Source organism: Perognathus longimembris, chromosome 7, assembly GCF_023159225.1.
Source record: "Perognathus longimembris pacificus isolate PPM17 chromosome 7, ASM2315922v1, whole genome shotgun sequence".
NCBI classification, from domain to species: Eukaryota; Metazoa; Chordata; class Mammalia; order Rodentia; family Heteromyidae; genus Perognathus; species Perognathus longimembris.
In genome coordinates this window covers 15,395,288-15,407,369 of record NC_063167.1, presented here as the reverse complement: position 1 = coordinate 15,407,369, position 12,082 = coordinate 15,395,288, and the positions used below count along the sequence as shown (strand labels likewise).

The window sequence follows — 12,082 nt, the reverse complement described above, 5'->3', positions numbered from 1 at the left end:
CAACAATGATCTAAAATAATTCCCGGGGCTGGGGATATGGCCTAGTGGCAAGAGTGCTTGCCTCGTATACACGAAGCCCTGGGTTCAACGCCCCAGCACCACATATACAGAAAACGGCCAGAAGTGGAGCTGTGGCTGAAGTGGCAGTGCCTTGAGCAAAAAGAAGCCAGGGACAGTGCTCAGGCCCTGAGTCCAAGGCCCAGGACTGGCAAAAAATAAAAATAAAAATAAAAAATCCCATTTGTTGAATGTCTATATGAGCCAGACCCCAGGCTAGGTACTTTACTCAATCTATCTAACAACTTAAAGTATATTTACCCTATTTTCCAGGTAAGAAAACTGAGGCCACATAGGTATAACATTAGTTCAATCTCTTAGCCTATAGGTTACAGAACTAGAATAAGATTCAAGGTCTTCTAACTTTCTAATATAATTTTCTACCAGCCATGGTGACTTGACTTCAGGCCTACAGAGCAGATTAAGGTAGATGTCAACAGGTACTGTCTTCAGTAGGGATCAATTAACTTTATTTTTTAAAAAAAATCTCTTGCAAGGTGCTGATGGCTGATCACACTTCAAAGTCAGCTTGGGCAGGAAAGTCCGTGAAACTCTTATCTTCAATTAACCACCCCAAATTTGGAAATGAAGTTGTGGTTCAAGTGATAAAACACTAGACTTGAGGAAAAAAAAAAAGCTCAGGGATAGAACCTAGGCCCTGAGTTCAAGCCTCAGGACTGGCACAAAACAAAAAACAAAACAACAACAGAAACAGTATTAAAAGCAATCCATTAGGGCTGGGCATATAGCTCAGTGACTAAGCACCTGCTCAGTATGCAAAAGGCTCTGGGTTTGATCTCCAATTCTACACAAAATAAACAAATCCATCCCTGCATGTTTGCTGTCTGTTCCAGTCCTACTCAAAGCATCAGATCTGCACGTCTGTCTTGGAAAGCAGCCTTGTTTTATACACTCAGGTGACATGGACATACCTAGATGCAGCCGCAAACGCAACAGCCCGAGCAGCAGTGGCTTCTTCTAACTTCTTCCTTTTTTTCTCCTCCATTAACTGCTTTTCTACAAAACTTCGGGCTTCCTGTTCGGCTTTTAGCTTTTTTTCCAACTGACTGATATTCTGCTTGTCTTTTTGCTTCATTTGCACAGCATTATGTAGCCTGTAGGGAAACAGTTGTCACTAATGTTTTACTATTTGAAAAACCCACTATAAACCCTTGAGAAAAATGACCTTATCCCCCCCCTCCCCATCCCCCATCATTTCAGGTCAAGTACACAGGAAATTTGAACAACAAATCATAAATATCCACTCCCAGTGTTCCAAGAGAAAACAGGGGTACTATTTAACAATTCCTGAACACCAGTAAGCAATGTCTTACACGATTCAGCCCTACACCTACCCTCTCAAGGTAAGGGATCCACTGTAGGTAGTTCAGCATATAGGCTTTGGGAGGTTTCTAATGGAAGGAAATAATTGTAGATCTAACTGTAGTGATGCAAAGCACCTAGAAAGAACTTAGGTGTCCTCAAAGACCATAGATGGGACTAACCATTGAAACGGTACTAGGGCGGGAGACAGTCAGGCTGCAGCCTTTCTGGCTGAGCCATTTACTCGGTGTTCCCAAATCCATTGCTCAGAAGAGCCCACAGCGCCAATCTATCAATGTGAGGTGGACCTAGCACAAGAATGTTCCCTAGGGATCAATGCTAGAACCATCACAAACAAATGTTGGCCAGAAGCACAATAGAGTTGTGTTTTGTTGTTGTTGTTTTTTAAACCTGTAATGCTCTAGTTTTGGGTCACATATATGGGACTCGTCTTTTAAAATGAAAGCCCAGAGCCTATAATGGTAACTGCATTGCTTAGTGGGGAAAAAAAAAAAGACAATTCCGCATTTAGTCAACAAGCAATTCCAGAGCGAATTAATAGAAAGCTTAAAAGAATTCTCCTGGAAGTGCTGACGTTTTGTTGGGCTCTTCAAATAAAATAGAAATGTAAGTTCAATGTCACTTTCTAGTTCTGAGAATCAAAGTAAATGTAGTCTGATCCTCTGGAAGTTTTCACTCAAAGAAAGATGATTTTCAAATTGTAGAATTACTTCTTACCAATTTTACTTACATTATCACAAGAGCTCAATAACTATTTCACATAGCTAAATAAGTTATTAAAAGAAAAAAGGAAAAATAGTAATATCAGTAAACTTGTGGTGATGTTTTTACATATTCTATAAAACATATCTGATGTTAAACTGAATAGCTTAAACATTTAATTTAGAAACTTCTCTGCTATGTCTTTATGAATCTTGTGCTCCAAGCCCTGCAAATAAGAGATGTAGCAAGGCAGCAAGGCGTGCGTACTTGTTCTGCAGCAGCTCGTTTTCCTGTCGGAGCTGGCCCATTTCTGAACGGATCCCTCGCTCAGTGCTTGAGAGGGAGCTGATCTGACTGCGGAGCTCTTGTTCCACTTGCCGGCTGGCTTGCAGGTCAGCCTTTAACTTTTTAATGTCTTGTTCCAGCCTAGGAGGAGAAAGACAGCATTTTCATCTAGGAGAGAGCACCTGGGGGGGGGGGGGGGTTGGTGAGGGAGAAGGCCCCATCAGACTCCTGTCTGCAATTGGCTTCATTTTACTGTGTGATCCACCAAGCCTCCATTCTCTTTTGATTTCCTTCAAATGTTTGTGTTATTGACAGGTAAAGATGGTATTTGTAAGTATCTGAGGCACTGGAAAAGGAGGGCAGAGAGCAGAGCAGCTGAAGCCTAAGGTCCCCTCCTCACTGATGTTTCCTTATGTGTCAGCTAGGGGAATCTGCTAACTATCTCATGACCCCCCAACTTAGTCTATCTTATTCTCTGCTCAATTTATTTTCTTGAACACCTTGTTTCATTTTTTTTTTTTTTTTTTTGGCCAGTCCTGGGCCTTGGACTCAGGGCCTGAGCACTGTCCCTGGCTTCTTCCTGCTCAAGGCTAGCACTCTGCCACTTGAGCCACAGCGCCGCTTCTGGCCGTTTTCTGCATATGTGGTGCTGGGGAATCGAACCTAGGGCCTCGTGTATCCAAGGCAGGCACTCTTGCCACTAGGCTATATCCCCAGCCCCACCTTGTTTCATTTTTAAGTGATATATATATTGAGGATTTATATATTCACAGGTAGTAAAAAGGTCAATAAAACAATACAAGATGGCAGGGTGTTGGTGGCTCACACCTGTACTCCTAGCTACTCAGGAAGCTGAGATGTGAGGACCGCAGATCACAGCCAGCGCCCTGTTCACAGCCAGCCCAGGCAGGCAGGAGCATGGGACTCTTATCTCCAATTAACTATCACAAAAACAGCAAGTGGCCTGTGGCAAAATAGCCTAGGGACAGTGACCACGCCTTGAGTTCAAGACCCAGGACCAACAAAAAACCAAACAAGTCTTTTGCTTCATCCGGAAGACCTTGTAGTTTCACTAGGGACTAGTGAAATTTAAGTGACTAGTAGTTTAAATGATTTAACAACAATACAAAGAAGGTTAAGACTAAATACATGAAAGAGAAATAATGAAAACACATGTCCAGCACTGCAGTACAGATTTTAATGGTATGAACTTATCTAATTGCATGACCATAGGTCAAGTGCATTTATTTATTTATGTATTTATTGCCAGTCTTGGGCCTTGGACTCCGGGCCTGTGCACTGTCCCTGGCTTCCTTTTGCTCAAGGCTAGCACTCTACCACTTGAGCCACAGTGCCACTTCTGGCTTTTTCCGTTAATGTGGCACTCAGGAATTGAACCCAGGGCTTCGTGCATGTTAGGCAAGCACTCTACTGCTAAGCCACATTCCCAGCCCTCCAAGTGCAATTATTATCTCTATTTTTCCAAGTGAAGAAATCTTGCAGCCCTTGATTCCCCAGTCAGTTGGAGCACCAGAGTCCACTTGTCCGTTCTCTTTCCCACCAGGTCAAACTGGAGCTGCCTCCACACATGGGACAGGCAGAAGTGCTCCTGAGCGCTGCAGAGAGAAGACTGGGAATGGATTTGGGCCCCAAAGATGGATAAGATTTGAAGTAGAGGGGAGGACAGGCACTCAAATTGGGGTAGAGAGACGAAGCATGCTCAAAAACTCAGAGGCAGGGCTATAACTGCAGCTATTTGGGATAAGACTCCATCTGGCCTCAGGTATGACTGTCACTGACATAGATGTGGAGGGTTGGCTGGGACTGTAGACAGTGGTACTGAAGGTCAGGTGAAGGATATACCCCGCAAGACAAAGACAGTTTTCTACCAGGATACAAATACAGGAAGGTAAACATCAGTTTACTCTGATGATATTCTTTATTTATTTTGCTTTTTTGATGTTGGGGTTTGGACTAGGACCTCATGTATGCTACACACAAGCTCTACCATTGAGCTACAGACAACCCTGTTGAAACTCTTACATATCACCAATAGCATATCAATAGCACCAAGATTTCTGAAGGGCAATGGAAAATTCTCTGGAGCTGTAGACTAAGTCCCTATAGACATGTTTATGTTGTCTGGCCTAACTTAAAAACACCAAAAAACAGCAGCTTGCACATAAGTCCCTATAGACATGTTTATGTTGTCTGGCCTCACTTAAAAACACCAAAAAACAGCAGCTTGCACATGGTGACGCACATCTATAATTCCAGCTCCTTGAAAAGCAGAGATTGGGAGGACCTCAGTTTGAGGGAAGCCTAGGCAAGAAGTTAGGCAGATGTTCACTACAACCAATAAGTTGGGGGTGGTAACCCATGCCTGCCACCCCAACTAGGCAGAAGATGTAAATAGGGGAATCACAATCCAGTCCAGCCCTGCCCTCCCCAAAATGTGAGACCCTACCTGAAAAATAATTGAAACCAAAATGATAAAAGGATAGGGCTCAAGTGGTACAGCACCTCCCTAACAAACATGAGGCCCTGAGTTCAAGCCTTAGTACTACAAAAAGAAAAAGAAAAGAAAAGGAAAGAAAGGAAGGCAGGGAGGGAGGGAGAGAGGGAGGAAGAGAAAGGGGGGGGGAAGAAAGAACAAAAGAAAAGAATGAAAAAGAAACAAAAAAGACAGACAGAAAGAGAGAGAAAAAGAAAGGGAGAAAGAAAGGAAGGAAGAAAGATAAGAGGAAAGGAAAAGGAAGGGGAGGGGATGGAGAGGGTGAGGGAGAGGGAGAGGGAGCCCAGCTTTATTCTATCTTCACAAAAATCTCAAACCCTCCAAGTCATGAAAAACTGAAAGTGATCTCTCAGGCGCCACTGCAGGTCCCCTGTCCAATACCTGGGACCATGGCCTAAAAACCTTGTGTTCCAGAAATACTGCTGGGTCTCCTGACACGGCTCAGTCCCCAGGGAAGGGTCACAAGTCGACATCACGCCACACTTTCCCTATTGTCAGGGTTATTCCAGTTCAGTGTACTCTCAAAACTGCCCTGAACAATTAAAGACCGGCATTTACACCATTGCCACACTGTTGCTCATTCATCTGAAGTAACCCAAGGGACATATTCCCAAGCAGGTTTGATGTTGTCAGGTGCATGCCATTAACCGGGGCTGAAAACATGCTAGGCAATTTATCTTTCCTAAAATGTTGATTTCACAGCTGGAGGGTTCCATTTTTGGTACAAACGGTGTGTTTTCAGATGAGAACAGGAATTATGGTTTTTTAAAGGGATGTGGCATCAGGGTTCTGAATTCAATGCTGGTGCCGATTCTATGTCTCTGGGCAAAGTATGTGATATCCAAGCCTCAGTTTCCTCATCAGCTGCCAATCTCTGAAGCCGCCTCTGGCAGGTCTAGGATTTCTAGGCCTGACCCACTTACAGATGGCTGCTGGTGTGCTTCTTCAGTTTACCACCTCAGCGGTGCCACTTATGGTGCAGCAAGCGGGGCCCAGACCTCCCGCCCGCCAAGCCACACAAGGCCACAGCAGCACAGAAACACAAAACTCAACCCACAGAGGCAAATGTCAGTCAGCGTGCAGTTTGCATTTTTTCCTTCCTTTCCTTTCTTCCTTCTTTTCTTCCCTCCTTCCTCAGTACTGTGGCGTCCCTTAGCTTTTTTGCTCAAGGCTAGCACTCTACCACTTGAGACACAGCCCCACTTCCTGCCTTTTTTTTTTTTTTTTTTTTAGTGTTTAAATGGAGGTGAGAGTTTCATGGACTTTTAATGCCCAGGCTGACTTCGAACCATGATCCTCAGATCTCAGACTCCTAAGTAGCTAGGATTAGATGCATGGGCCACGGACACCAGGCTTATTTAAAATCTAGCCTATCTTCCTACCATAAACTAAAAATAATATTTTGAGAGGGGTACCAGTGTCTCACACCTGTAATCCTAGCTACTCAGATGGCTGAGATGGGCTGGGGATATAGCCTAGTGGCAAGAGTGCCTGCCTCGGATACACGAGGCCCTAGGTTTGATTCCCCAGCACCACATATACAGAAAACGGCCAGAAGCGGCGCTGTGGCTCAAGTGGCAGAGTGCTAGCCTTGAGCGGGAAGAAGCCAGGGACAGTGCTCAGGCCCTGAGTCCAAGGCCCAGGACTGGCCAAAAAAACAAAACAAAACAAACAGATGGCTGAGATCTGAGGACTGATGTTTGAAGCCAGCCCAGGCAGGAAAGTGTGAGACTCCTATCTCCATAGGAGATTTGATCCTCAAATCTCAACATTCTGAGTAGCTAGGATTATGGGCATAAGACGCGAGTGCCTACCCAGCTTGTTTTTATTTTTTTTTTATTTTTAAAACAAAACCATTTAGCCTCAGAAGACACAGAACTCAAATGCTTCATAATTTTCCTAACTGATATCATCAACATTCTAAAAGTGCATGACTAAGAGTTTAACCCCAGCTTTCCTAGCCTAAGTAGCTCCGAGCAGTTGAAAATTAACAATGGGCAATTTGTCAAAGCATTCATTAATAACATTGAGGATCCATTTTATGCTTTCAATATTTACTAAGCTAAGTGGTAAAATGATTTAAGCCTCATAGTAGATTTTTTAAAATTTCAAGAATGATATCAAATCAGTATAAAAATAGAATATAAACAGTTTAAAATGTAAATAACTCCCATCTAGACAGAATTCACTATTTAGAATTGGTGAATTCTCAGCAAGTCTTCCTCACATATATAAATATATGCCCTAGGGGTGAAAGCACCATATAGACAGCTTGCACATAAGAGTCTTCCCACACTGGAAAAAAAAAAAAGCCCAGCAACACTTGCTGCAAAATTTTCCATTGTATGCATGCAGTATACATTCCTGTTTCTACGATATGGCTCAATTTTTGCATCTGTTCACTAGAAAAATGCATGGCATGAGTTTTCTTTTTTTAAACTTCCCTTTAGTTTTTATTCAGATAACAACACAGCCTTTATTTAGTCCAAAGATCTAGCTGCTTCCTCATTTGAAGATTGGTTCTACCTTAGGTCCTATATAATTTTGGAGAATTGTTTTATGTGTAGCTGCAAAATTACTTCATTTGCAAAGTTCAAGGTGTCATTGCTCAGCAGCTGGCTCTTTCTCTCTAGTGCTCCTGGCTCAGAGGATGCCACAGCCAGTGACTCAGGGTATGAGTTTTCTGGAGTTGTGATAATCAAGTACCATTAATTTAAGTATGGAACAACAGAAATTCAATGTCTCATGCTGGGTGCTGCTGGCTCACACCTGTAATCTAGCTACTCAGGAGCTGAGATCTGAGGATCACGGTTAAAGCCAGCCTTGGCAGGAAAGTCCGTGAGACTCTTATCTCCTATTAACCAAAGAAATCTGGAACTGGTACTGTGGCTCAAAGTGGTTGAGTGCTAGCCTGGAGCAAAAGAGCTCAGAGATAGTGCCCAGTTCCCAAGTTCAAGCCTTATGACCAGCAGTACTGGAGATTAGAAGTGAGAGATCCAGGTTTCAGCAGAGTTGGTTTCCTCCAAGAGATGGAAGGAGGATCTAGCCCATTCTCTCCAGTATTGCTGGTGGTATGATAGACTCTTGGATGCTCCTGATGTAAACAGCATCCCTTAGATCCCTGCTTTTATCTATACATCTCTTTGTATGCATTTCTGTTCCTAAGTTTCCCTTTGGACCAGTCACACTAGATTAGAGCCCACCATGATGACACCATATCTACTTCATAATTCCTGTAAAACTTGCTTTCAAATAAGGTCACATTCTGAGGCACTGGGGAAGAAGACTACAATAGATGAGCTTCTTCCCTCTCCACATCCAAGCATCAGCGTGCTCTGCCACCCTACTCTAAGTACACCCTGGACTTAACCACTTCTACCTTTACCCTGTCCATTTGTATTTGCATGTATGTGTGTGTGTGTGCCATGAATTTTAAAAGAACCATGTGAGCTAGTAAATTAAACTGAATCAAGTGCTGGGAGCATTTGTTAAATAGATAACTCCTACTTGCCTTAATGATATACTTAACCCCTCAGTGCTGACGGTCAGGTAAAATGTAGGTATATAATTAGTGTGAAATATCAGGAAGTCCTGATTGAACAGCGTTGAGAGGTTAATGCAAAAATCTTCAAATATATTTATGCGATTTAATTAAATGGTCAATAGTTGCAAGCTAAATTAGAAGCAAGTGGGCAGAAAGAAAATGAGGCAGAATAAAGTTTTTAACTGTTAATACTAATTTCAGTAAGTAGGGGTTGAAAAATGGAAGAAAAAAGTCATCCAAAAAATTCATCTTAGTGAGAAATGTGAAACAAGCCTGAGGGGAGGGAACAGACAGGATGGGGGAGGATGATGGAAGGGTGATTGAAGCACCAGGCACTTGGTTGACAAGTTAAACTGTAATTCCCATACACAGCCTTGGGAAGTTCATTAAAAAATAAATTCACTCAGAAGCTCAGATCCCTTCTTAGTTAAATTTCAGCAAGACTCAGACAAAAAAACAAATGCACGTTCTGCATTCTTCTCCTTTTCAAAGGCATCAGGACTTTGGACATAGAGTCCAGTGGCAAAACTGGAGGCCATGCTTATTATAAATATCATATCCATTTTTCCCAACTGGACAAGTCTGGATTCTCAACTGTTACATATTAGGTTCAAGCAGCCTTGCTACCCACTCTACTGGTAATATGAAAAGCTAGACTCAACGTCTAGTCAAGTTCTTCAGCTGCTTCAGAATTCCAACACATTATCTAGTTCACAGAGCAGGGCTGGGGACCATCTTCAGCAGACTTCCTCGATGCCCAAGTCAGACTGACTTGGAAGAGATCTGTCAAATTGAGGATGTCTCTTACCCATCACAAATCTTAACTATGCCTCTAATCCTGCCCAGCAAATGGAAGTCATTATGTGATTAATATTTAATTGTAAGAGGAAAAGATTTAGGTTGTAATAAAGGGTGATCATCCTACTATCCAAAACTTGAAGTTGAAATGTTAGCTTTTGAAAGAGTAAGAAGGATAAAACATCTTTGAACATCTGGGAGGACACCTGGCAATAAAGTATCGGGTTTACTTGAAAGAAGTATTTAAGGGGCTGGGAATGTGGCTTAGTGGGACAGTGCTTGCCTAGCATGCATGAAGCCCTGGGTTCAATTCCTCAGCACATAAACAGAAAAAGACAGACGTGGTGCCTTGAGCAAAAAAGAAGCCCAGGGACAGTGCTCAGGCCCCAGGACTGGCAAAAGGAAAGAAAAAAAAAAAGGCTTAAGAAGTATTTAAGTATGTGAAAAGGAGACCCTGCTTCTAAGTGTTTGTAGTTGTCCTCTCTGGTGAGTGACTAGAATTACAGCCACAGCCAGCACTGTGACTTTACTGAAGTTGAAAGGTCTCCAGTGGGCACTGCCAATAACTGCTTGCTTTTATAAAGCCTGAAGCTTTCTGAGGCCTAACTGAGAACACAGAAGCAGAAGGCACCAGGGCAGTACATTTCCCCAGGAAATCAGTTCCCTAAGAAGCAGGCAGACCTGTTTTAGACAGGACTTCCTTCACCTGAGGGGGGCGGGCACGGGGTATAGGTTCCCAAATACTCTAGGAGTCACACCTATCCACACTGTAGAACACCAGGCTACATGTGGACCCTGTTAAAGGGTGTTGATGGTTACAGATGTATTCCAAAGAGCTGGTGACTAGAACTTCCCCTGCTGCTAGCACTGGGAGAAAACAGACTTTAGAAAGCCATCTCCAAGTTATATAGCCAAGTGACTGAGGCAGGTTTCCCAGCTAGATGACCAGCATAAACAAGTATCAACTGACAAATAAAAATTACCAACAGTTATAGTAGGGTTTAATAGTTGCTGTTTTGAAAATGGGCCTTGAAGAATGGGTAAGATAGAAAAACGGAGGTCTCTCTCCAGAGGGGTTGTGTAATTAAGGCAGGAGATGTCTGGCAACAGGGAGTAGGTCATTTTGTTATGCTGGAGTTGAATCGTCTGTACACAGATCTGATTTCTAAGAAATCAGGCTTACAGGTCCTAGGAGCCAGGAACTGACTGTACTATGAACTTAGAAAGAAGGACTGTAGGGGCTGGGGATATGGCCTAGTGGCAAGAGTGCTTGCCTCCTATACATGAGGCCCTGGGTTCAATTCCCCAGCACCACATATACAGAAAACGGCCAGAAATGGTGCTGTGGCTCAAGTGGCAGAGTGCTAGCCTTGAGCAAAAAGAAGCCAGGGACAGTGATCAGGCCCTGAGTCCAAGCCCCAGGACTAGCAAAAAAAAAAAAAAAAAAAGAAAAGAAAAAAGAAAGAAGGACTGTATTCCAACGCTTCTCCCAATCCTTATAGATCATGTCGCTAATCCTCACACCGTGTCCATCTCCTCAGTGCTCAGAATAGACAGGGCTGCCATGAGAATTACAGGTCGACAGAGACAGAGCCAAGGAGGGTTTGCTTATGAAGAAAGCAGATGCACAAAGAAAGAATGAATGAAGAACTGCTTCATCTTGATAAGTACCTAATTCCATTAGGAGTCTCCTGGCAGACATTAATCATACAAGACATGATTTGTTTAGAGACCACACAGCTGAAAGCTGAGCTCATAAATCTGTCCCTAAAAGAAACACCAATTACCTTCCATACTAACTTCCCCTCCCACTTTTGGGTCATTCCCAGCAAAGTGTATGCTAAGTATATGGTGGATCTTACACAATGCCGACACTGACTACCAGGGGCTCCAATACATTCTACAAACCACAGCTTTGGAAATGCCAAAATGAAACTGCCATGAGTCTTACTGTGGTGGCTACAACGGTTTAACAGGGACAAACATCCCCAGATAGACAAGGCTCTGAAGATCTGATAAGTGCCTTATGTTTTTACTCCATAATCTGTCAAACTCAGAAGGCAAACACATGACTTTTCCTTAAGAAAAACAAAAAGAAAAAGAAAAGAATTCTAGAGGACTATATATAACTGGCCATTTAGGGAAAATATGGCACTAATATTTAGTGTGGGGGTGGGATGGGGAGTAATAGGTCTTCAACTCAGGACCTTTTGTTCTTTTTCTGCTCATGGCTGGCATTTTACCACTTAAGCAGTAGTCCTGACTTTTAAAGCTAAGAATAAAAATATGAGTGCCAATAACAAGAACATTTTTTTTTTTTGGTGCCGGTCTTGGGTCTTGAACCAAGGGCCCAGGCAGTGTCTCTAAGCTTTTGTACTCAAGGTTAACACTGTACCACTAAAGCCACAGCTCCACTTCCAGCTCTGGATATAAGAGTCTCCCAGATATTCCTACGTGGGCTGGCTTTGAACCATGATCTTCAGATCTCAGCCTCCTGAGTAGCTAGGATTATAGGTATGAGCCAATGGTAGCCAGCTAGTAACAAGAATTTTTAATAAAGCCCTTAAAGCAATGTGTTTAGATTTTGTCATGTCTTTAAAATTTCTTTGTCTTGTTTTGGTTTTTTTTTGCCAAGTCAGACTTGAACTCTGGGCCTAGGCATTAATCAAGTCTAGTGTTCTACCACTTGAGCCATAGCTCTACATCTGGCTTGTGGTTAATTGGAGATATGAGTTTCATGGACTTCCCTGTCCAGGTTGGCTTCCAACAGTGATCCTCAGATTTCAGCCTCCTGAGTAGTTAGAATTACAGGCATGAGCCATCAGTGCCTGGCTTAA

The 12,082-nt window shown here is 42.9% G+C and overlaps 1 protein-coding gene across 1 annotated transcript in view; it reads right to left on the bottom strand.

The window, feature by feature from the left end:
- Window positions 1–12,082, bottom strand: part of Maco1 (macoilin 1) — a 73,424-nt gene that overhangs the window by 11,970 nt on the left and 49,372 nt on the right. The window contains 2 exon segments of the mRNA XM_048350542.1: window positions 990–1,172; window positions 2,371–2,529. Of these exon segments, the coding sequence (XP_048206499.1) occupies window positions 990–1,172; window positions 2,371–2,529 (342 nt within the window).